At 37.8% G+C, this 26,902-nt stretch overlaps 1 protein-coding gene and 1 long non-coding RNA gene across 4 annotated transcripts; both read right to left on the bottom strand.

Moving 5' to 3' along the window:
- Positions 1–312: 312 nt before the first annotated feature.
- Positions 313–2,753, bottom strand: LOC116212349 (transcription factor bHLH14-like). The gene has a single exon (XM_031546905.1). The coding sequence runs from the start codon at positions 2,403–2,405 to the stop codon at positions 639–641; it is 1,767 nt and encodes a 588-aa protein (XP_031402765.1). The 5' UTR covers positions 2,406–2,753; the 3' UTR covers positions 313–638.
- Positions 2,754–22,150: 19,397 nt separating this feature from the next.
- LOC116210135 lies at positions 22,151–26,875 on the bottom strand. Of its 3 annotated transcripts, none has more exons than XR_004157424.1 (4): positions 26,791–26,875; positions 25,531–26,697; positions 25,328–25,427; positions 22,151–25,178 (listed from the first exon to the last, which is right to left on the bottom strand). It is a non-coding gene; the product is annotated as an uncharacterized LOC116210135 (long non-coding RNA). The 3 variants fall into 3 exon arrangements; XR_004157425.1 differs by having other exon boundaries at positions 25,531–25,633; positions 26,320–26,857; XR_004157423.1 differs by having other exon boundaries at positions 25,531–26,854.
- Between the last annotated feature and the right edge of the window lie 27 nt (positions 26,876–26,902).

Here is a 26,902-nt window from a genome sequence, read left to right as displayed (position 1 = left end):
TCCTTGAGGTTTCGAAGACCGAACTCCTGTTTTAAAAATGGACACACACCAACCTTATTTTTTACTCACGAGTCAGGTTAACCATGGTGCCACATGGCCAAATATGATAGTGTGGAATTCTTTTTCTTAATTTTTATTTCAAAAAATTTGAAATAAAATTATTTAAAAAAAAAAGAGATGTTCATCAGTCTCTCGAGCTGGTTCACGTGGCGCATTGCGACCTGCTATGTCAGAAAAAGTAGGGATAGTATGTCCATTTTAAAAGTAGAAGATATCATTGTTTTTTTTTTCATTTAAGTTTTATCGCTCGAATTTGCTCAATATATAATATTGATATGGTAAAAACATTTCTTTATTACAGTCCTCTCTTGTAAAAAAATATATATAAATAAACAATAATAAGAAAAAGTAACTTTCTTCATTCCCTCACTCCTAACTCTACACGATTGAACTCTCCATATGGGAGAAGTTGCATGTATCCATTGCATCCATATCATCATCAGCTTGATTTAATCATGATCGGATATGTATATATTTCCATATATGCTATGCTTCTAAATGAAATTACACCCGAAAGGCCTATAACATATTTCGTATTTTATATATATAGTTATATAAAATACGAAATACGTTATAGTTTACGCATTGAGGGCTGGCAAAAGAGCAGCTCGTAGAGCCTCTTCAGTTTGCAATCCATCTGGAACCCTGACGACCACATCCTGGAGCATGAGATCTTTGACGGTGGACATACTGGCATGGTGGATCTGAAGCTGTAGGTCTCGCATTGCGCTCATCAGCTTGGCGTTCGGGTAGTTGCAGCTGTCTGATTGAACCCGAATCATGGCATCGGTCCCCACGATCTTGACCTCGACCTTTAACTGACCAAGCCCGGAGGCCGGGCTGGACGAAGACGGGGAATAAGTTGAAGTGGCAGCAACCGCAGCATGGTCGTCAATCGATGTAGTGGTGCTTTGGTTGTCCATGGCGGCATGGGACACCGCATGCTCCAGCTTTACCGGCTTCTTACTGGAATCAGTAGTAGCAGCCGCGGAAGACTCTCTAATCTGCTGCTGTGCCGGCGGCGCCGACAACTGAGACTCCAGATCAGAGATCTTGGACTTGAGCTCGTTGATGTAGGACACCGCATCTGACAGCAGCGACGCCTTGTCCATCCTCGATACATTGGGCACCACCGCCCTCAGGGCATAGAACCGGTGGTTCAGCTTTTCCCTGCGCTGCCTCTCTGCTTCCACGTGATTCATCGGGGTCTCTCTCCCCATCCCCGGCTTCCTACCTCTTTTCTTTGGCGCTCTCATCATCCTCTCATCACTAGCAGCCGCGATATTGATGTTGGCTACTCCCCCTTTTGGTGAATTCAGCGGTGGACTATCTGAGTCCGAGTGCACGGACTCCATATAGCAACTGCTGTTAATATGGCCACCGCGGTTGTTGTTGTTGTTATTGTTGTGTCGGGCCATCGCACCGCTATTTTCATAACTACAGGAACTGACATTATTATGTTTGGTTATGGTCTTGGCCTTGCTGCGATGGTAGTGGTGATCACCAGGCTGGGCCGCAGTGAACTCATCTTCCTGGACGCCCGCGATTATTCCAACATCAGCGAAAGAGATGTTCCGGTCGAGAAACGGGATGTTGGGTGGTGACAGGGGTGCTGCTGCTGCCACCATCAGATCAGAGGAGGGCGACCCAAAGAGGGATTTTGCCTGTTGGGTGAGATCCCAGTTCTCCCGGACGACATCGGAGGAGCCCAGCTCGAGGACACCATCCGGAGTGGGGATGCAAACGAGGGTCTGGATCCCGTGAAGCTGAGCTTCCTTGGCCCTCTCGCAGTTGTAGAACTGAAGGTCAGGGGCTCCCGATAGCCACACCAGAGACCCGGTACTGAGCACCTTCCCCGGAAGCGTCCCGTCTCCCGCCGAGAATGTGCTTGTCAGGGACATCACATAGAACCACTCCGCGTCGCTTACATCCCCGTGGATGGATATCCCGATGTCAGGGTGCGTGTCCCCTATCAAGGCTTGGATTTCCTTGATCACCTTCCTCCTCTCGGAGCTCGGGACTGTGCTCCCACCATTGCCTCCGGAGGATGCTGATGGCGACGGCAATGGGGAGGAGGAGGATGACGATGACGATGAGGACATGATCAGGTTGGAGCCGGCAGTGTTGCTCTGGAAATGGCCGTCGCCCCAGGCGAGGAAAGGGTGGCCAGCGTCGCCATGGAGGGTCTGCCAGAAGATGGCATAGGCCCACAATTCAGGTTGGTTCCGGACGATCAGCTGGAGCCTCTGCTGCAGACAGCTGGTGCTGGGCTGGGGGGCAGGTGCAGGGTTGCCCAGGGAGGCCATTGATGAAGAAGAAGATGGGGAGATCATCAGATCTTCCATTAAATTATGATTCACCAGCCAGCAATGGAAAAGCAGAATGCGAACGAAGTGGGGGCGGAATTGACAACGACGTACGTACGGGCTCTTATCAGGCACAGGAGACGGGAGGAGAAGAGTTAAGAGGCATTAAAATAGAAATGGTAATAAAGCGACACGATTAGTCCCATTAAATATCGAATATAAACTTCTTAATGAATATAAACTTCTTAATCATTAAGTGAGGAATGTCGCGTTGCTAAATCCTCCCTTCATAGTGAAAATCTATACTGGGAGTTTTTAATACTTGCCTGTACTTTAACTGTGTTGATTGATCAATAATTATAATGATCATCATCATCCATCATGTACATGTGGGCGAGGAGGCAGGATAGTGCCAAAAGAGAGAGAGGAGCCCGGGGTAGGCTATATGGGTTGGTTTGGTTGTGTTACTGTGCCACCGTGGGGTTCTGCATACAAGCAGATATTCGGTAAAGTATTACTCAATTATTTAACCCAAAAGTACACAATCAGACTATTTGAAAGTATGGTCTCAAAACGGTTTTGACTTATAAACATTTTTGATTGATTATTATTCATCCAAACATTCAATAAATATTTTTCTCCCCATACATAAGCATAAGCATAACAACGAAGAGGCAGAGTGCCCAGCGGGGAAGGGGATCCTGTATGATCCCGGTGCATGGTCCTTGTAATACTTTTTACTTTTTTTTTTTTTCGAAGTGTGTATCGTGATATTCGAAATTTTAATGAGTCTGGACTAATCAATTAGAGATGGATCAGCCCACGAAAATGTTGAATTCTCTCAATCATGAATTTTCTCTATTTATAAAATTCAAATTCGAGATTTTATTTAAGAGGAAAAAAAGGTCGAATCGCTTGACCAAACCATATTGATATATTTATTATGTGTATGCTTTTTCACTTTTTAGATTTATGTTATTAGAGAATTTTCTTTTCATGTGTACCATAATATTCTGAACTCTAACGGATCTCAACTAATTCAGTTCAAATCGAATCGACCCATTAAGAGAGTAAAGCTTTCCCAATATAAATTTTCTCCATTTAGGTCTATGTTGCTAGAGAATATTTTCAAATATTTCCTTATGATTCGATTGGATTTTGGATTTTCCTTTTTTATTTTTGTTTTGCCACTAGAATAACTTGGTGATTACAGTGTACTTAACTTATTATACTTACTATTATTTAAACGAAAGTCTAACCTTTTAATTACTACTTTGTTTTAGATGTGCTTGAAAAGTCGAAAGTAATTACTGTTATTAGTTTAAATATGATACGATTTAAAATAAAATAAAGAAGTTGAAGGACAATACTATTTACTTATTTTCCTCACGAGCTACCTTGTCTTTATTTTCCTCTTAATATCTCAATTCCACGTTTATTTTTATTTATTTTTCAAATTATATTTCCCATATTTTTTTATTTTTCTTATCAATAATTTTTTCTTCTTCTTTCAAATTAATTCATTCATGTGTTATTGCGAAAAATCATTATAGTTGAAGCGAGTGTGCGAGTTAGACCGTGCTATGTACTCGAGATATTCTCTTAACAAAATAAGGAAAATTAAATCTAATCAAATCACAAAGAAAATTTCGACATTTGAATATGTTCTTAAATACACGTGACAATAGAAGGTCAGTGCAACGGCAGCAATCAACACAATTTGTGGCACAAGACATGGAAATATTAACTTATCAGAAGAAAAGGCATTGAACTGTGTGTGTATATATATATATATATATTCATTTATTTACATGGTTTTTTTTTTGTCTTTTTGCGGGTGGAAATGGAGTCACTATATATTATTGGGACCGGACTGAGGATGCCATTAAGCGCACGTGAAATAATAGCGACCGTGAGGCCCCAATGTCTCATCCATCCATTCATCTCACCTCAACTGGGACAGGGAGCAGTCCAACTGGGTTTAATCTGCAGTAAATTTGGTTCACAAAGGAAAGATATTTTCAGGCAAATTGTCTTTTTTAAATAAACTATACTTTATTACATAATTTATTTTTATAGTAGCTGCAAGTAAATTATTTATAGTGTGTTTGGTTTTAGAGTTAAGTAGAGTTCAGTTTTAATTTTAATTTATTTGTAATGATTGTGTTGTTGAATTAGGAGAAAAAATGTGAAAAATTAATAAATAATTAAAATAAAATAGTGATTGTATTGTTGAATTATAAAAAAAAGTAATGAATAGTTGATGAAATTTAATATTAAAAATTGAATTGAATAATTAAAAAATTGAAGAAAAAGAAAAAAGTAATAATTATATTATTAACTTTTATTGTATAATAAGTAGAATTAAAGTTAAAGTTAAAATTTTAAAAAATAATCCTAAAACTAAACGGGTTGTTAAAGTTATTTCAAAAGATTATTTAAGGTTTGTTTTTTTTCAAAAGAATAGATACGTGTCAATCACTTATTATCGGAAAAGTGAAAGTATGGTACATTCATTTAAGATGATTGTATTGTAGGATCTCGCGTTCAAATGAGGTCTAGAAGTATAAAGAAAAAAACGTGAAAAACAGTTCTTATAAGAGTAAATTGACAAATTGATCATTTAGAGATGCATGTTACATTAAATCTGATATTAAGAATTTTTTTACATCAAATTGAATCTTAAAAGATTAAGTGTATATCAAATCCGATCTCAAGAAATTTTTTTCATCAAATTGAACATTGAGAGATTAAATGTATATCAAATTGAACCTTAATAGATTAAATGTACATCAAATCCGATCTCAAGAAATTTTTTACATCAAATTGAACATTGATAGATTAAGTGTATATCAAATTGAACCTTGAGAGATTAAGTATACTTCAAATCTGACTTTCCATCATAATGTCGTCCAAAAATGGATGAAAAAAATATGATCTGGCATTCAACAGCTGATGTGGCATTGTTTGATTGTTTTCTTTCATTTTTTTTATTATTCCCCATTTATGTCTGGCTTAAAAAAGTATTTCATACAGTTTCCTCACTTTTCAGTCAGAGGCGAGAAAAACTTCCTCCTCCCGGCGCAACCTCCTCAATTGCTGGTGCTCTCGGTGTAGAGAGCTGGAGGCAAGGACAGAGAGGGTGACAGAGAGATTACGGTGGCAGCAATTGGCGAGTTTACACCAAGAGCACTAGCGATTGAGGAGGACACACTGGGAGGAGGAAGTTTTTCTCGCCTCCGACTGAAAAGTGAGGAACTGTAGGAAATACTTTTTTAACCCAGATAGAAAATGAGGAATAATAAAAAAATTGAAAAGAAACAATCAAACAATGTCACATTAGCTGTTGAATGCCAGATTAGATTTGTTCATCCATTTTTGGACGGCATTCTGACTGAATGTCGAATTTAATATACACTTAATCTCTCAATATTCAATTTGATGTACACTTAATCTCTCAAGGTTCAGTTTGATGTAAAAAATTTCTTAAGGTTGGATTTGATGTATACTTAATCTCTCGATGTTCAATTTGATTTAAAAAATTTCTTGAGGTCGGATTTGATGTACACTTAATCTCTCAAGATTTAATTTGATGTAAAAAATTTCATGGGGTCAGATTTGATGTAACATGCATCTCTAGAGGACCAATTTGTCAATTTACTCGATCTTATAATTTTGATTGAATAGGTTTTTCAATGATTTAATTATTTGATTTGTCTATTTCATTTATTTTGTATAAAGGTTACTCTATTGATTACATGATATTGTTTGCATCAATGATGTTATGTTGCTCCAGTTTATATATTGTGGTCCTGATTATATTCAGAGATGGCATGATCTAGCCCAATTATTTACTGGAAAATATATATATCTGCTGTAGACATGATTTGTGTTCTTAAAACTATTTAAAAATCGAGTTTCACAATGTCGGGGATGCATTCGATCAATCGACCTTTTCCCCTATTGGAGAAAATCAAGGGTTATCGGAATATTTGAATTGATATGATACTAGAGTAAAAGCTCTTGGTATAGTCGAGAGCATCCATGTCCGGCCTTGACCGAGCGTGCCGACCACCTCGATTCCCCCCATTCAAGTCATGAGTCTAGGAGACATGAACTTTGGAGGACAAAACGATCTGCAAGGATATCACAGGAGAATAAAAAAACTATAATGAGATATTAATTTGTGTGTTGTGCACATATTGGTATAGACTATTTCCTAAGTACTAATTGTTTCAATATCAACGTTACCTTTAAGGCTCTTTTTTTAAAAAAAAATTTTAATTACCTCTTAGTGGGTCGACTTTTTCTCCAATCAATGTCTTTTTCTCTCTTTTTTTTTTTTAATTTAATTTAATTTTATTTTTGCTGAAATGGCATGACGCAATTTACCACGTAGACAACATTTTCTGCCTAATCAGCAAAATGAATAGAAAATGGCACATATCTCTAAAGCGACAAGAAAATCAAAATTCGTACTTTTTTTTGTCAAAAAAATAATGTTGATGCCAAAATTAAAAAAGATTTTTGGCTCGTTGATCTTTTTTTTTTTTTTGTAGGGTTTACTCTGCTTCCTTAGTGTGTGCACGCTTTTCCATTTAAAGTTATGGTGCATATTTTTTAGATTCTAATTTATCTTTCTTTTTCATATTGCTTGAATATTACAAAATTTTCACTGGATTTATAAAGTGATTGAGCTCATCTCCAACTGAAAAGTTCTAGGTGATAGATTGCAGTATCCAATCTCTTATAAACATATAGTTTCTTAACTATTCTCTGATGTGAAATAACTAACTCTCAACACTCGCTCTCACGCGGTAGCGTATGGCTTTGACGCTTCACCTATTCGCACACGTGGACTTGAGTACTAACTTTCAAGAACTGACTATGAGTCGGGACTGGACTTTTATGCTTCCTTTGAGAGGAGGGACAATCTTTTATTGGCACAATAAAAATTTTACATAGTATCAGAACATATTATTTTTTTGCGCGCCTGTGTAGGCTCACATTACGTTAAGTCTAATATCTCTTTGTGAGGACAGCCAAAGTGTGCTCGTGTTGCCCGAATATGGCCCGATCTAGTTTCGAGGCAGCCAATAGTGCATCTCATGTTAGTCATACCCAAATGTGGAACTCGTTGTAAGGTTAGCTTGTTCCCTCTCGCCCGAGCATGGAAGAGGATGTCTGCCTCGTGATGGACCATAAGTTGTCACGTGAGAATAGGTGTTGAGAGTTCAAAATTTCACATGAAAAAGTTAAGAGTTATTCAATGGATTTATAAGAAATTGGGTATTACAATCTATCAGTTCGAGTTTTTGAGTTGGAGATGAAATTAATCCTTTGTAAATCCAATGGAAATTTTACAAATATTACGAACCTCATAAGCTTATTATGAAAAATTAATTTTATAGGGTTTGCAAGTAAAGGAAACATGAAGCAGAACGTTCGATATGTAAGACAATTAGGTATCGTCACTCATGCACTTCAATTATTTGTTGGACACGTATTCAGTTAAATTTATTCTAATGCCATCAAAGGATGGTATAATGTTTTTAAAATTTTCGATACAAGTTCCATCTTTTCTATTTCCTTTCCCTCCATTTTCTTCTATTGAGTGTTGAAAATAATTGTGAAATCCTACATTGGAAATTGGAAAGGAAATCATTGGATTAATAAAAGATTGGGTAAACCAGCTTGATTTTTTTTATTAAAGATGTCCAATAAATATTTCGCTTTCCAATAATTCAAAGGAAAGGTAAAGCGACCCCCCAACAAAAAATTGCCAAAGATAGTGAAACCTTCCATCTGTGGAGGGAAAACTTACAATGTTCTTTTTGTCACCAGTAATTATTAGTCGCTTGTCAGTTGTTGCATAGTCATATACATGATTATCAATTGCAATTTGTCACATTGTGAAATTGTAGGATGCATTGTCTTCATTGTTCTGATATGTCACACCATATAATTAGGTGCCACACAAGGTGGTTGACAATCAACCAATAAATTTATACTATACCATTAATCTTTTCGCATATGCTTAATCCATATATTATAAATTTTATGCAAGTATCTCACTGATTTTAGCAATGTGATGCATATGCCATGCATTTTAATTTATCAATAAGATATTACAGTTTATGACAAGAATACACATTAACTAAAAGGGGATCAATATAATGGCCACTCCACTTTAAAATATATAATAATACAAACGTCTTGGGGCCTAGAGGTCCTCTTTTAGGTGAAAAAAATGCAAAATAATAAAAGAATATATCTTTGTCGTTAAACTAGTCTCAAATGTTTCATAATTTCATAAGTTTCCCATATGTAACTTCAATAAGTTCTCTTGTTCACCCAAAACAATAAGAAAACAACTTATCAAAAAATAAAAATAAAAATAAAAACAAAAACAAAAAGAAGGAAAAAAGACTCATTAGAAATTACGAGTTTATTTACCAGTGAAATCAATTTTTTTGATTAATAAAAGGTTCATCAATCTAATAAATGAAAAGAAAATTAAAAATAAAAGAATACATATTGTTCCACTAATTAAATTAAAAAAATCTTTATTTACAAATGAATGTACATCTCACGACGTAACGCTCTTTTTTCTTGTGAAACGCACTAATGTACCGTCCAACAAGTGGACAAGAGAACAACCCTTGTTTTCGTGCCCCACAATCATAAGTGCATTTTATTGAAAGAAGCTATTTTATTTATATATATGTGATTCATATAATAGGCACGTGCACGTTCCATGACTATGGGCCAATTAGTTTTGCAATGTTTTTTACAAAATTATTTCAAAAATTTTGGCCAATAGACTCAAACCTCTCTTGCCTAGTCTCATCTCCCCATTCCAAACTGCTTTTGTGTCAGAAAAAACATCTCTGACAACTCGGTTGTAGCCCATGAAATCATTCCGGGTGTGTTTGTTTTTTGAAAATTGTTTAACTCAATTCAACTCAACTCCACTTATTTTCAATTCAACATCACAATCATTACTTTTTTTCATTTTTTAAATTTTTTTAACCATTCAATTCAATTTTTAACATTAAATTCTTTCAACTATTCATTACTTTTTCACAATTCAACAACACAATCATTACTTAATCATTACTTTCTCTCAATTATTTATTACTTTTTCACACTTTTTCTCCTAATTCAACAATACAATCATTACAAACCAATTAAAACCAAAACTCAACTCAACTCAACTCTAAATCCAAACGCACTCTCATTTTCTCAATCATCATAAGGGCAAAGATCATATTATGACCATTAAGATTGATATAGAAAAAGCATTTGACAAACTCGAATGGCCAATCCTCTTTGAAATCATGAAAAGCCTCTGCTTCAATGACACATGAATCTAATGGATTTCTCAGTGTATTTCAACAGTTTCATACTCAGTCTTGATCAATGGGAAACCCCATGGCTTTATAAAACCGTCTTGTGGAATCCGTCAAGGTGAAAGATTTCCCGTTCCTTTTCCTCCTTGCAACTGAATCTCTCTCCCGCCTCTTTTGAAAAGAATAATCTCTCGGCAACATCCAGGGAATTCAGATTGAGAGAGGCTGTCCGGTCTTCACGCACCTACTCTTTGCTGATGATATCTTTGTTTTTGCCAAAGCCACTGACCACAATCTTCAAAGGATTTTTAGCATTCTTCATACTTATCACGGGTGGTCGGGTCGAAGGGTCAACCTCCAAACATTGTCCATGTTTTTCAGTCGGAACTCTCCCACAAATCTCAGGAATCATTACTGTCAAATGTTCAACATTCCTCAAGGCAGCCCCGACTCCAAGTACCTGGGCCTCCCCCTCCGCATCCGAAAATCCAAGACATCTGCCGTCCAACTTCTAATCGATCGTGTTGCCAAAAAGATGGACATGTGGTAGGCCAAAACATCTCTGTCAGGCTGCTAGGGGCATGTTCATTAAATCGGTTGCCTCATCCATTCCCACATACACAATGTGCACCTTCTTACTCCCAAAAGCAACCTGCTCTCGCCTCGATTCTATGTTCTCTAATTTTTGGTGGGGCTTCTCCTCTGAGGGCAAACCAAAAATGCATCTTAAGTCCCGGGATAGTCCTTGTGCTCCAAAGGATAGGGGTGGTCTGGGTTTCCGCTGCATGGCCGATCATAATAGAGCTCTCATAGCCACACACTCTTTGGAATCTCGCCACCCTTCAAAATAAGCCCCACATTAACCTGTTAAAGGCTAAAATACAGGAAGCACAGGCCTTTCTTCTCTCATTCTGTCCCCCGCCTCTTCATCCTTCTTCTGGTCCCAAAGGGGAAGCAGAGGCTGCTCATTTCACCATCCGATGCGTACAATCGATCCAGCTTCGCCGTCTGCTTCTTTCAGGAGACTCCAAGGACATCATCGATAGCCTGGCAGAACCCAGCTCTGCCCTTCAGTTTCTTCTATTATGCTCTCTGATTTATGTTTCTTTTTTTTCTTTTGTTTTTTTTTTAATTCTTGGAATGTTCTGCATTTACCTCGAGCTGAGAACTTCATTGCTCACAACAATGCTCGATGGGCTGCTTCCTGTAATGTTAGTAGGCCGGTGGAGATCTCCTCCATCCGAAAGTCACTTCTGCGTCGGGATGAGGGGATGTAGCATGGCCCATTAAACCCCTTTTGTCTACTAATGAATTATCCTTCAAGCAAAATAAATAAATAAATAAATAGGCACGTGCACTTTTTTTACTTTTATTTCTATCACGTTAAGCCGAAAAATCGACAGGAAGGGATATTGGATGCTTGTGATATAGTAATCCGACCAAACCACATACAAAAGTATCCAATAGATTCTTTTTTTTTTCCTCTTTTTTGTTATGCATTTCTTTTTCACGTTTGCGCAGTTGGTTTTTTATTAGCAAAAACCTTAAGAACGGAACTGTGAGAATTAATAAAAAAAAAATTTAATGGATGTATCATTTTCAAAATGATTGCATATATAATATATACGTAAAGAAATATTATTGTATTATTAGATACTTCTGATCATTATGATTTAATATGTGACATGCGCGGAAGAAGGGCAATTACAATACGGGAAAAAGACATTTTTGGTCTTCCATCTTTGATGTTCTTGCTACTTTTGTCCTAGACTTTTTAGTTTTTCGTCATTCTCGTCCTCAACCTTCCCCGCTTTTGTCATGTTGGTCCTCCCGTTATTTTTTCTATACCTCATACTAATGTGGATGTGAAAGCCAATGAGAGGAAGCCACGTGTCACAAGTAAAAATTTAAAAAACAAAAGTTAATTTTTCGAAAAAAAAAGAATCTAGGGCTGTAGTCGCCGCTAGTGAGTGTGGGAGGGGCTAAGGGCCACCCTTGAGGTTGTCAATGTCCCTAGAGGGCGTCAGTGACCATGGAGGTGGAGTCATGACTGTCGATTGATGCTCCCAGCCCCCGAATCAACCAAGACTTCAATGTGCAAATGTACGTCGATTCAAGGGCTAGGGACATCAATCAACGGCTCTGTGGTTGCTTGACAACACCCCTAATCCCTCCCTCCCTCTCCAGCTGCCGAACCAATTCGCAGTTGACCACATCTCCTGTTTTTTTTAAAAAAAATTTTATTTTTGACAAATAATTTTTATTTTAAGAAAATATTAAAAATAAAAAATAAACTCCACGTTAGCTTCGTTAACTGAAAAAAATGACGGGAGGACCAAGGTGTAAAAAATAGGGAAGGTTGAGAATAAGAATGACAAAAAAGTTCAGGACCAAAGTGGCAAAAATGCCAAAGATTAAGGACCAGAAGTGTTTTTTTTTTCCCTTATAGTAAGGTAATCATGGTCCAACTGGAGCAGATTGTCTTGTTCGAGATTCCGCAGGAAACTGGATTCATGGATTTGTTCATAATATTGGTTTTGCAACATCCCTGCTAGCATAGATGTGGAGAGTTAGATTGGGCCTTTAGCTTGCATGGTCGATAGGATGTCGGAAGCTTATTATTGAAGTTGATTCGTCCATTGTTTGCCAGCTTATTTTGGGTTCGGGGGATGGAACTCCAAATGCTCAACCTATTCTTGCTGAAATTAGAGAGCTCATTGTGAGAAATTAGGAAATTCAGGTTATTGTACAACGATGGTAATAGCTGTGCGGATTGGCTTCAACAAAGAGCTTCCTTTTTTTTTTTCACTTGGAGTTCGTTATCTTGATTTTATTCCTAATGATCTTGGCCATCTCATATTAGATGATACCATTAGAGTTTTCATACTCTACTTTGGCATGCTTTAATTTTCTGTTGGGCCCTTGTCCCTTCCCTTACCGAGAAAAAAGTAATTATTAGAAACTCAATTTCAAAAGTTATAGCCCATAACAACAGCACATATAGCTAATGGGCACATGCATATGTGTGTGGGTTCCTTTCGATTTGCTTTTTATTTAATCACATTGCGTTTCTTTTTTCCTCTATTTGCTTGTGTGAGACCTCAAGTATTCTGGTTGTATTGGTCAAAACTAATTCTATTCTAAGTTAGTTTAATCCTTACCACAAGATAATTTGTGTGAGTTTCAAACTCCCCGTATTGCAATTAAAGTATGTCTGTTAAAAGCCTCAATTCATTGTTAAGTTATATTCTCATAATTCACATCACGATGTTACTTCCCAATAAATATGCTATCCTTATGATGCAACTGGAAAACTTGCACGTGCCATATGTATTAAGCATGTATAGACAATGCACCAAGTCCCATAAATTCTTGTACTATATCTATGATTAATGCCTCTCAGGCAATGCCAATTGGGGCTCGCAAGTAAATCAATAACTTTCATCGATCACATTGCTCATCAATTGTGATAGTATCAGCGCGTCTGTATGAATTACTGATATCGAGCCCCGTTCGATGAGGGTGATAGAATCTAATTGATTTTAGTGATATATCTACTTACCCACAAATACAAAATATATATTTATTAACTTTCACCGATCACAGTGCTCATCAATTCTGAAAGATCTATCTTGAACATGATACATCGATCATTGGAAAAATACATATCTATTAAATTTTCACTAGACTTATACGGACCTGAGCACATATCCACTTAAAAGTTCAAGCTGATAAGTGATAGTATCCAAATCTCATATAAACCAATGATTGTTCTTTTATCTTTTCCATATGGGATTAAGATTCTTAACACATGTCCTCACAGGCAACGTGTGATCTATTTCTATCTACACCTTATCATGTGCCTTTAAACACCCGTCCTCAACAACTGATATCAAGCCGAGCTCATCTTTCGTGCTCGGGCGAGGGGGACTAACACGGTGCGCTCATTTATCTGCACTCGGACATATTGGGCTGGCATGATGCTGGTGCATATGCGTGCGTGGGCCCGCATATATGTAACCTGGGCTCTGATACCATATTAAATTTTCATTGGACTTATACGGACCTGGGTCCATATCCACTTAAAAGTTCAAGTTGATAAGTGGTGGTACCAAAGTACCATATAAACGAATGGTTGAGCTTTTAAGTGGATACGGACCTAGATTCGTATAAGCCTAATGAAAATTTAATATGGTGTCAAAGTCCAAATTATGCATATACGTGCCCTCACGCGTCTGCTCATGCACCCGCACCATACCAAGCCTAGTATGCGCGATGGTAGCCAAAAAGAGCGTCTCACGGCTAGTCCCCCATCGCCTGAGTATGGAAGAGGAGCCCGACTCGAGGTCGATTAGCGAGGGTAGATGTTTAAGGACACGTGACAACGTGTAGACAGAAATAAATCACACGTTACATGTGAGAACGAGTGTTGAAAATTATAATCTCACATGGAAAAGATGAAAGAACAACCATTAGTTTATATGGTACTTGGGTACCACTACTTATCAGCTTGAGCTTTTAAGTGAATATGGATACAAATCCGTATAAATCTAATGTAAATTTAATAATATCGACTTACCCACAAATATATTCAATTAAAAGAAATGGTCTTTCTCATTGCAAAATACAAAATTTATTTATGATCTATCAAAGTCAACTGCTCAAGGAAGGACATGAGCGCATCTTGCCAAATCTTTTGCCAGCATATATCTCTACAATGGTAGATAGATCTCGTTGAGAGTGAAAAAGAGCCAAAATCCCATGCCGGCAGCAAAAAAGGAATCGGAAGAGTTCAGGTTTACGTACCACAATTATCGGCTTAAATTTTTTATTTTTATTTTTTTATTTTAGATAGATCCAATTCTCTATATATCCGATAGAAATTTAAGATGGTATCAAAGATATGTTATGCATATGTGTGAGGACTCACACTATGCCAGTATAGTCCGAGTCTGGAGCTGGAAACCCGACTCGTAGTTAGTTGTCCCTCTGGAAGGGAGAAGAGCTTGGTTCGATGACAGTTATTGAGGGCGTGGGTATTTAAGGGTACGTGACATGTGTAGATAAAAATTGAGAAAAATCACATGGTGCCACGCACCGGCACTACAAAAGGAATTGGAAGGATTTATATGGGATTTAAGTATTACAACTTAATCTTTTGGGTAATCTCAATAGAAGTTTAAGAAATTTCAATTACCGTGACCACGTATTTTATTTTTTTCTTTCACGTGAACACCTAAAACTGTTATGTTATGTTTGGAAGACATGAAGAAAAGAACACGATGGACCAGCTATTTCATCCATTCCTTTCGATTAATAACTATATATCAAATATGTAATTGCAGAGTCGAAAATTCCGAGTAAATACATGACATTTTGGATAATTTACCCTTTTTACACAAGGACTCTATTACTGTTGAATAGACGTGGATGATGCATTAGCCATTTGATGTTGCATAGCCATTCTGGCCGGCAGGGATGGAGGCATTTTGTGTTCAAGAGGCAATTGCACCCGAGATTTTCAACGATTTGAAAATATGTGTAAACAATAAAGTGTTGATTAAATGATAAGCGACTCTAATTTTTATAAGGAGAACACAAATATGAGTCGCAGGAAGCACACTTGTTACGATAGAGAATAATCTTTAATACTTGATACCCGAAATTGTGATAGCAATGTCTCCCACAATTTTAATTCACCTTTAAAAAGTATATGTAACAATATCTGAGGTTTAAGATTTTGCCCCCAAAAAATTGTACATGCCTTCCCTCTCAAAGATATTAATTATGCCCCTAGGTATTCTTTTAATTCCCAGCAAAAGTTTTTTAGTTGCCCCTATAAGTTAAAAATCAAAACATCTTGAAGCATTACTCTCCATCATTATCATCATTATCAATTCTCTTCCAACATAAAATTTCATAAAATAATAAGGCTATTAACTACTAATTCAATTCATCTTCCCGGTCAAAATCAACCGTTATGCAGCTTATTTTGAAAATTTGTAATTTATAGGAGGTCAAAATTTACCTGAAGCTCGTCAATCTTATTTTGAAAATAAAAAAAAATATCCAGTATAAGGTTACGAAGTCCATCATCTAAAATCAGAATTGAGCATGAACTCGATGGTCTTCATCATCTTTTAGATCACAATACAATATTAACTCATGAAAAGTTATCATCTAAAATCATATGGCTAGTTTTAATTCATCATTCTAATATCAATGTCAACCAAATGAAGATGGTGTAGCACAGTGGTGCATGCGCTTACCTGGTAACTAAGAGATTCCAGATTCGATACTTAGTGGACTACACATGCCCCTTTATTTGCTATTACGATTTCCATTTTCTAGGTCCTTGGACCTCCATTGTAACCAATATATATATATATATATATATATATATATCAATGTCAACCATGAGCCATATGGAATACCTCAACTAAGATCTAAATTGATAACGGGTTGGGCCATAGGGCCTCATGTTAGGTCAATCGGCCCTTTTACCCATGATGGGCCATTCAAGCCCAACATTATTGGGTTGCGGGGGGTTGGAAGGTGGTTGAACAACGATTCACTGGGAGAGGCAGTGGTGGCCCTGGTTCCGGCTACCACCAACCAAGTGGATATTGATTTCTTATTTTATTTTATTATCGTTCACCTCTTAATCACTCAAATACTAATATGGCTTTGCAATGGCGGAAGTTGCAACTTCGAGCCCCGTTAGTCCTGACGGAAGATAAGCAAGTTTTTACCCCAAGATTGGTTGATTAATCATCCTAGCTTAATAAATAAAAAAAATAGAGAAATAAATGTTCGCTAGGTAAGCATTCTGTAGTAAGAGGAGTAGTTGATCCTCCATCATCAAGCGATGGTGCCCAGGCGAGGTCACCGGAGCCCAAGGTGGTGGTCATATAGGATCTACCACCGCCCCTTCCCTCTCCGATTTGTGTTCTCCTTTTGTATTTTTGTATTTTCATTTATTATTTTCAGTTATTGAATTAAAAAATATGGGGTCAAACTGTAAGAAAAAAGTAAATATTGGACTAGAATATAATTATAATTCTAGAAAACAACAAATTTTCAACACCTAACTTTGTCAAATAATTTTGAGTCAACCAATTAAGCACTTATTCTCTTAAGCGATTACATCTTCAACACATAATTGTAAGAGCTTAATTTTGAATTCAAACAAACACAAAACTAACAACACCATGGTTTGACTTTCCTCTCTCGCCATCCACCTTTATATATATATATATATATATATATATGTTTTTAGGGGTGAATCTGGGGCGAAGCCCCCTCCACTTTTCCTTTCGTTGCTGTCCGACGCTGCAAGCACTTTAATGTACCTTCAATTACAGAATGTCCCATTTGGCCAAAAAGACATTACATAAAAGTCGCATTGAATTGGTTTTAATGTGGTGACTAGTGAGCAACGAGAGAGTTCTATAGATTTAATTCATAAAATTCGATTCTTGTAATTCAAATCTTGTAACCTCCCATAGGGATGAAAAGCCCCTACAAATAGAGAATTGGGCAACACTCTCTACGCCAGTCCTCTAAGAGAGCAAGCATGGAAGAGTGTTACCACCTTAATCACAATCTAGAATATGATCGTGTTCTTTATACCATTATTCAATACAACCAAACCAGACCCCACGCTTTTACTCCCCACATCTTGCCAATGTTACCAGTAAGTTTTGAGCAATGGCAACGGCAAAGGGAATACTGAAGTATACTTCCGAAGCGATAAAAGAATACAAAATATTATCCTAGAAGAATTCATTTACTAGTTTTAAAAGAGTGAAAGACTCGAATATACAAGAATGAGAAGATTCCTAACCACCTAATGTGATTTTTTTTGTATCAATTGATTATATTGTATTAGGTAAAAACGCAACATGCATTTTTCAACCTTAATTACCAAAAGCTTATAGAGGGTTTAGCAATATGGAGACCTCACAAGAACTATATGCAGAGCATCCTTGAAGCAAGAATTATATGCAGAGCGTCGGGGAAAAATGTTGTTCTCTTTTACTGAAAAACAGCTGAAAAAGAAGAAGCAGAGTAGAGAGAACGCAGAGAAAAAAAAACAGTTCTATTTTTGAGGAAGAAGAATAGGATATACTTTCATTGATTAACTGCATTATATAAAAACAAATGAGCTGAACAACCTCAGCTTTCTTTTCCCACTAACTTAGCAACAACTTAACTGCTTCCTAAATACATGGCCTAGTGCTATGACTGATTCAACTAAAGCAACTGAACATTAAAACAAAAATATCAAAAATAGAAATTACAGCCTTGAGACATAACTGACAAACTCCTCCTGGATCAAGAGCTGCAAACACCCAACTTGTCCCTTAATGTTTTAAAACGACCAGCACTAAGGGACTTAGTAAATATATCTGCAATTTGGTCTTTTGAGCTGCAGTACAGCAGCTTTACTTCACCTGTCTGCTGCATTTCTCTAAGAACATAATACTTGATCTTGAAATGTTTGGTTCTTCCATGAAACACTGGGTTCAATGAGATGGCTAAGGCAGCTTGATTGTCTATAAACACTCCTGTGTTTCCCTCTTGCTTTAAATGCAAATCTTCCATCAGTTTCCTTAGCCACACTGCTTGATTCACTGCTGATGTAGCTGCAATGAACTCAGCTTCAGCAGTCGATTGGGCAACCAATTCTTGCTTCCTTGAGCACCAAGAGAAACATGCTGACCCAAACATAAAGCAGTAACCAGATGTGCTCTTCATGTCATCTAATGAGCCACCCCAATCACTATCAGAATAACCGAACAGCTCAAACTTCTCAACTCTGCTGAACTTGATCCCAAATGCAAGTGTTCCCTTCAGGTATCTCAATACTCTTTTTGCAGCAATCATATGAGTTTCACTGGCACAATTAAGAAACCTGGATAAAACACTTACTGAGTACATTATGTCTGGTCTAGAAGAGGTGATATACATCAAACATCCAACTAAGCTCCTGTACTGCTTCCCATCTGCAGGGTCTCCTCCATCCATCTTCTGAAGTTTCTCCTTCTGGTTCATTGGAGTGCTCGCACTCTTGCATTCCTCCATATTGAACCTCTTTAGAACCTCCTTTACATATTTCTTCTGGCATAAGAACACCTCATTCTGTCCCTGCTTGATCTCCATGCCCAGAAAATAATGCATCTCACCAAGATCAGTCATTTCAAACTGATCCATCATGTCTCTCTTGAATGCTTCAATTAGAGCAGCATTACTTCCCGTCACCAACATATCATCAACATAAAGGGAGACTATAACCAGTTCAGTTTCAGATTTCTTCACATAGAGGGTGGCTTCACTTAGACTCTTGATGAAGCCTAAGGTCAGTAGATAATCATCTATCTTACTGTACCATGCTCTAGGGGCTTGCTTCAGTCCATAAAGAGCCTTCTTCAACAGATAAACCTTATCTTCTTGGTCTGGAATAATGAAGCCTTCTGGTTGTTCAACATAAATTTCTTCTTCCAACACTCCATTCAAAAATGCTGATTTTACATCTAGTTGAAATACCTTCCAATTCTGCTGGGCTGAAATGGCTAGCAGCATTCTAATTGTATCTAATCTAGCGACAGGTGCAAATGTTTCTGAAAAATCAATTCCCCATACCTGAGCATATCCCTTCACCACCAATCTAGCTTTGTGCTTATTTATCGAGCCATCAGGATTGAGCTTTGTCCTAAAGACCCACTTGACTCCAATTACTCTTCTATTAGTAGGCTTCTCAACCAGCTCCCAAGTCTGATTCTTCTCAATCACGGCCAATTCTTCTTTCATGGCTTCTATCCATTTTTCATCATTCTTAGCTTCCTCAAATCCTGCAGGTTCTAGAACAGCCACATTGCACCTCTGGTATATATTAGTCAAAGATCTCGTACCTCTAATTGGAACATCATCCACCAGCTCAGTAGGGTCAAGTAGAACCTGTTCTTCTCTGGTCCCCTCCTTTTCTGTCCAGTCCCACTTCTCATCTTCTAAAAATTGAACATCCCTGCTGATAACAACCTTCTTCGTATGTGGATGATATACTCTATAGGCCTTAGATATCAAGCTGTAGCCTACAAAGATTCCCTGCTCACTCTTCTCTTCCAGCTTGTTCCTCTTGACCTGTGGAACATGAGAAAAACATAGGCAGCCAAATACTTTCAAATTCTTCAGATTTGGCTTCCTATCAAACCAAGCTTCAAATGGTGTCTTTTTCTCCAATACTCTCGTAGGCAGTCTATTTAGCAAGAACACAGCAGTATTTGCTGCTTCAGCCCAGAACTCCTTTGGTAGAGACTTCTCATGTAGCATACACCTCGTCATCTCCATAATGGTTCTATTTTTCCTCTCACTTACTCCATTTTGCTGCGGTGAATATGGAGCAGTGAGCTGATGCTCTATCCCAGCTTCCTCACAGAAATTATTGAACCTTTGAGAAGTGTATTCAGTCCCATTATCAGATCTAATGACCTGTATCTTACAGCTACTTTGATTCTCCACCCAAGTCTTAAACTTGAAAAACACTTCAGCAACTTCAGTCTTTTGCTTCAAGAAATAAATCCAACACATTCTAGTGAAATCATCAATGAAAATGATGAAATACCTGCTACCATTCAATGAGGGAGCTGATTGAGGTCCACACAAATCAGTGTGAATGAGCTGCAACTTTTTAGTAGCCCTCCAGGTTGAGTTTCTGAAAGGTAACCTGGTCTGCTTGCCTGTTAAGCAAGCTGTGCATGTTGATCTCGGCTCCTCCTGTCTTGGTAATCCCATTGCCATGTCATTCTTCTGCATGTATTGTAGTCCTTTGTCGTGGAAATGCCCCATTCTCTTATGCCATAAATCAATCTCACTAACCTGACACTTGAACGCCACTTGCTCTTCTTCTAATGGATTCAGCGAGAAGCTCTTCTTTTTCATCTTTATTTTGAACAATTCTTGACCTTTTGAGTCGAGAATCAAGCATTTGCCCTCTTCAAAAAACACCTTGAATCCCTTTTCTAACAGCTGCCCTACACTCAACAAGTTTTGATCAATGTGAGGCACAAATAGCACCTCTGATATCAGCTTAACTCCTGCACAACTCTCTATAGCTACTGTCCCTTTGCCTCTTACTTCCAGAAATTCTCCATTCCCAATCCTCACTTTGGACTTTAATGATTTGTCAAGATCCCTAAAGAGCCCTTCATCATTAGTCATATGATTAGTACAACCACTGTCGACCAACCAACTGTCTGATAAGGTTGCTGATGAGAAACATGAAGCTACAAACAACTGATCTTCTTCTTGTTGAGCTGCAACATGAGCTCCACTTTGTTGTTGTTGCTTTCCTTCTCTGCAGAACCTTTCTATGTGTCCCATTAAATTACACTTCCTGCACTTCACATCTGGTCTTCTCCAACACTTGAAGTGTGGATGATTATGTTTCCCACAGTGCTTACAAGCAGAGATCTTGCTCGTATTCCCTGCACCACTGTCCTTTGCAGCAGCTTCTGAACCACTACTGCCTCCATTCTTCTTTCCCTTTCCTTTCTTATCCTTTCCCCACTCATTCTGCTGCCATTTGGCCTTCAAGGCTCCCTCACAGCTCCCTTCTTGCCTCATTAGCCTCCTCTGTTCTTGTGCTTCAAGTGCACTTATCAGCTCCATTACTTTCAGTTGGGAGAGATCTTTAGAGTTCTCGAGAGAAGCAATAGTTGCCTCATATCTTTCAGGCACAGAGACAAGAATCTTTTGCACTAATCCACTGTCAGATAAATCAGTGCCAAGGATCCTTACCTGATTTGCTATCTCGATAAGCTTGTTTGAGTAACCTTTGATGGACTCAGACTCCTTCATCTGCATTCTCTCAAACTCCCTAATTAAATTCAGCACCTTCATACCCTTGATCCTCTCATTTCCCCTGTATTCAACCTCTAGAAAGTCCCAGATCTCCTCAGCTGAACCAAGAACCATGATCCTTGTGAAAATAGCTGGTGAAACAGCAGCATACAAGCAAGCTTTTGCCTTTGCCTTCCTGGTAACTCTCTCTTTGTGAATCTTAATCTGATTGATGGTTGGGTTATTGGGAAGTGGAGCCACTTCGTAGTCTTGCTCGACTGCTTCCCAAAAGTCACACCCCTCCATGTAGGCTTGCATTCGAACAGCCCAAGCATGGTAATTTTCTCCATCAAACACAGGAGGAGCAAGAGCAGACATGGTGCTTGATCCTGATTCCATCTCACTCAAATTCTCACGTGTATCCCTCGGGTTCACTCGGTGTTTTTGGGTCTCTCGTTTCACTCACTCACAGGTCCCTCAAGAAGTAAATGCTCTGATACCACTGTTGTTCTCTTTTACTGAAAAACAGCTGAAAAAGAAGAAGCAGAGTAGAGAGAACGCAGAGAAAAAAAAAACAGTTCTATTTTTGAGGAAGAAGAATAGGATATACTTTCATTGATTAACTGCATTATATAAAAACAAATGAGCTGAACAACCTCAGCTTTCTTTTCCCACTAACTTAGCAACAACTTAACTGCTTCCTAAATACATGGCCTAGTGCTATGACTGATTCAACTAAAGCAACTGAACATTAAAACAAAAATATCAAAAATAGAAATTACAGCCTTGAGACATAACTGACAAAAAAGCATGAATTATATGCACAACATCAGACTTGTTTCCATAGAAACGTGGTTTCCTCCTTCCATCTCTTGAATCATCAAAACTAAGAAGAGAGATTTTGCACAGAAATGGGAGAAGGGATTGGGAAGGAGAGGACTAAAGTGCATGCATTGAGGGAGAGGGGGGAAGACAAAGGGAAATGAAGGGAGATCATTCTCCTTCTACTTCCTCCATTGGGAACATTCTGCCAATCATTCAAATCGGGGGAGTTTGGAGGAAGTCTTTCTACTTTCTACTTTTCAACGACATTTTATCACTCCTCTCCTCCCCTCTCCTCTTCCTATACTAAAACCTCTCAACCGAAACAATCATATTCGCAGGTTATCAAAATATTTATACATAAAAGTCTAGAAACCCTTTATACAATAATAATACCTACCAAGAAATTTTACTATAGAGGGCAATAAATAGATATCTGGTGCCAGTAGTAGGGGCTTCCATGGAGGTGGTAGGGACCAAGGCGGCTAGGGTTGAGGCGGTAGCGCTAGGCCTGTCCATTATTCGGTTCACCGAACCAAACCGTAAACCTAACCGATTTAGTTTGTTCTGTTTGGTTTCTACCGAACTAAGTATATAATATTTGGTTCAGCCTCGGTTCCCAAATTCTAGGAACCAAATCCAACCGAAAATCGAAATTCAATTTAAAAAAAAAAAAAGTTTCACAGTTCAATCTCACCTTCTTCCTTCCCCCAAAAGCGTTCTCTCTTTCGATGAAACTCAACACATAGATCTGCACCTCATCTTGCTGACAATGTCGAAATTGTTCATAGGCAACTCTATCTCTTCTTCGTTGGCGGCTCTATCTCTCTCATTCGTCAGCGATCTCCCGTTCATCGCGACTGTGTCTCTGTTGCATTGTCGCTCCCCCTTCCCCCAGCCAGTAGCCCCAGTCCAGCCTTCACCTTCTTTGCTCGGCCTTTGCTGCCTCTACTCACCTTCCTCTGCTCACCTCCTCATAGCCCTCTTGCCTCCTCGCCGACGAAGTCCTCTCAACTATAACAATTCCAGTCTGCAGATCTGTCTCTCTAATTGAAGTCTCCTAATGAAGTCCTCCTCTTGCTCTTGCTCCTTTGTTTAAAGTCATCATAAATACCATGCGAACCTTGCGTGATGCGATAATCTAATCTAGAGAATGCGAGAATAGAGAGAATAGAGAAACTGTGATAGTCCCACTAAATATTAAACATGAAATCTCTTAGTTACCAGGCGAGAGTGTGCCACTGTGCTACACCCTCTTTTGATAAAAAAAAAATTCAATATTTAACGAATAGATGCTAAACATAAGCATGAACATGAAGAATATAACCGAAAAAGAAAAAAAGAAAAGAGCATGAATATGAAGAACTTAACGTGATATTGGTGAACATCCAGTCATATGAGAAACCTAAATTAAATTAGAAGCTACGGTAAAATAAATCAGAAAACAACTATTAGTTAGGAGAATTCCATAATTTTAATAGCAAAAAACAAATATATCACAAGTGCAAAATGAGCAAACACAAGAAATCATTATCCTTTAAAACGTTTGTATGTATCTGGATCCTGATCCTTTTAACCGTTTGATGTGATCAACCTTTTACTCCCAAATAACAGTTTCATTGAGTGTTTAAGAAATATATACCAGATCACCTGGATGGAGAAGTATACAGTTCTATATGAAATTGAGCAATTAGCTGACAGAAGTCGATAAAGACCACGCAGACAAAGATAATAGTATCTGGTATGTATGAGTTGCATCCTTTTACAGCTTTGAATATTACTATGTAACTCACAACATATTTTACCAACATCAAGACAAACTGTACAAAGAATTTCATCTCACAAATCCAAATAGCAGAACGTATAAATAAGACCTCAAACACAATATATCAACTGACCAATCAATCTGCTAAGTTAAATAATCCTAAACTCGACTTTCGGTAAAGAAACTACTCTTGAACAAACAAAGTCTACATGCACTGACAACTTAATTAATCAAGATCATTATTTTCTAGTTTGAAAAACTTGCATTTTCCTTTCTTTCCAAATCAGAGAGACTTAGGATGACCAACGAGGCAGGAAACATGCCTATCATTTGCAGATTCATCAAGGAAACTTGACATGCCCACTGATATGAAGGAGATGACTGAGGTAGGTAAAAAACAATCATCACAGACTCGAAAATCACCCTTGCAATTTGGGAACTAGAGCAGAATAAAATGGAGAGTTCTTATCCAGGGACATCTCTGTCAAACTTCCATATGGTCTGTGTAGAACAAGAAATCTTACGTAGCCTTTAATGGCTTTGAACTCTCTGCCCCATGCTTCTGCTTCCCTACTCAAATTACGAAGATGACAGCATATCGACAGAGAATTTCTCAAAATTCTTGTGATCCAATGATTCTTTCTCCAGCGCTATGTCAGACCGACGATCTAATAAACTGAGAGCAGCCACAGAATCTCCAGCCCAAGTTTATCATCAGAGGAGCTTAACCCAGGATTCATGACATCACTAACTACGTCAGAACGTACAACACGACACTGGAACAAATTAAAAGTATATTACTGAAGATAGTAGAAGCGCTTAAAGGAAATAGCAGCTTAGGACTTAAAGAAGGTGCCCAAGGATGGCTATACCATCACCACATAGCTCGATTTCCTCTTGCAGTTAATGGAACTAGGACTATATAGTCAGTTTGCAGATGTAGAGGGGCATTGTTCTGGCACTAAGGATCGAAAGAGCAACCACAGAGCTTCCCAATGACAGAATGCTGAGAGTCGAGTTTGAGTGGCCCAACTAACACGAAACAATTCAATCAGCTTAACAAACTCACCAATCCAAGAGAAAGGGGAATAGAGAAATTTTGACAGATTAAGGTTGGAATTATGAATTCTATAAAACCTCGTGCCCAACAAGCAAAATAACTTTCTTTTTAAGCCCATTACCAGTCATAGACCATCTCTCAGAATTGGCCAATTGCCTGTTGTAATCCAACAGGGCCTCTTGGAAAGCACTGTCATTAAAATTGCCCAGATGGAGCCGCTTCTGCAAGAAGATCAAAGAAACAAATGGAAAACATGATGAAACAACACATCCTTGCATTCTAAAAAGGTCAATCTAATGTGAAATTTGTGTATCAACTTGTTACCTTCATAGATGAGAACATAGACCAGGTCATTCAAAGTAGATCATCTAGAAAATGCTTAGAAGCAACGAGTTCTTCCTGCTAATCATAACCCTGCAGTTCCTTCCTAAGAAAAGACCAGAACAGTTAACTTTGAGAGAAGCCAATCATAGACATGAAAAATGATGGAATAGGATGTAATCAGGCACGATATCAATAATTTGATGAGGACTGAGTTTGTATTGGCTTCTAAGCAATAGAGTTAATGTTTCATTATAGCTACAACTGAGTTTGCAGGATTGAGTTTGTATCGGCTTGGGTTTTACGTATTCAAAGCAGCAATGAAGATATATTCTGATGTTTGCTTTCTACAGATCTGGAGCATGACTTACGTGATTATTTTGATTTTTGCTGCTTATTCTCTATTTGGCATTGTTATTCTTGTTTCTAGCCATAATATCTAGTTCCAGCCTGCTTCTCAATTCATTGTTTCGAAGTATATTATAGAGTTCTTTTGTGTCATTTATGATGACGACAACTGGATTGCCTAGTTTTTGTACCATCGGGATCTAGTATACTTGATAAAATTCTTACCCTAACATAATTATGGTATTCTCTTTCATTCAATAATGACTTTAATTTGGTTTATCACTCTACTGGACAGGAGCACTAGCATAAATCTATGAAAACAAGAACATATCAAGAATAAGCTGCTCAAGAGGAATAAAATTATGGACCACAGTCCAAAAATATCGCATGGATCACTCCAAGTACTTCGCAGAGGAAAGAAAATGAAATGATTTGATAAATTACCTATAACCATTAATTGTAGTTCCTCCGATGCTGTATTGGCTAAAGCAATGTAATATTCAAACATCTAGTGACTGACGAAGTTTTAGCCAGTCAAACCAAGAGCACGGTGCTTATCTTCAGGCCAATGTCTTAGCATTTTGCGAGGATTTTCTTTTCAGATTATGCAATAATAAGGTCTAAGTAGAAGGATATATTACCTAGCAAAAAAAAAAAAGTAGAAACATATATATTAACTACTTAATTGGTAAAAGTACAATCTGCAATCACCTAAAGGATACCTGCTCAACAAAACAGAGAAACAAAGAAATTCTCAAAAGGCATTTTACAAGATAGTCCATTTTTGGATCAGCTCTAATCCATATTAACGGAGATTCTGAACTGCACAAAGAAATGGAAATCTATAAGATTAAAGCATATATAAATTCAATTATTTGGAGAAGGGCAAATAGGACTTATGAAACCAAGAGGAACCTTGAGCAGAACATTCAGGCATATGAGAGAAGGAAAGGTGAAGATAAAAAAAGATGAACAGAACGAAGCAGTATCCACTATCTAGTCAATTACCAAGGGAAAAGATATATAT

Source organism: Punica granatum, chromosome 6 (assembly GCF_007655135.1).
Source record: "Punica granatum isolate Tunisia-2019 chromosome 6, ASM765513v2, whole genome shotgun sequence".
NCBI lineage: Eukaryota > Viridiplantae > Streptophyta > Magnoliopsida > Myrtales > Lythraceae > Punica > Punica granatum.
Note: the sequence above shows the minus strand (reverse complement) of the source record. Positions and strands in the feature narration are given on the sequence as shown.

Bases quoted from the DNA above. Each gene is read 5' to 3' on its own strand.
- LOC116212349 (XM_031546905.1), bottom strand. From the start codon at position 2,405: ATGGAAGATCTGATGATCTCCCCATCTTCTTCTTCATCAATGGCCTCC.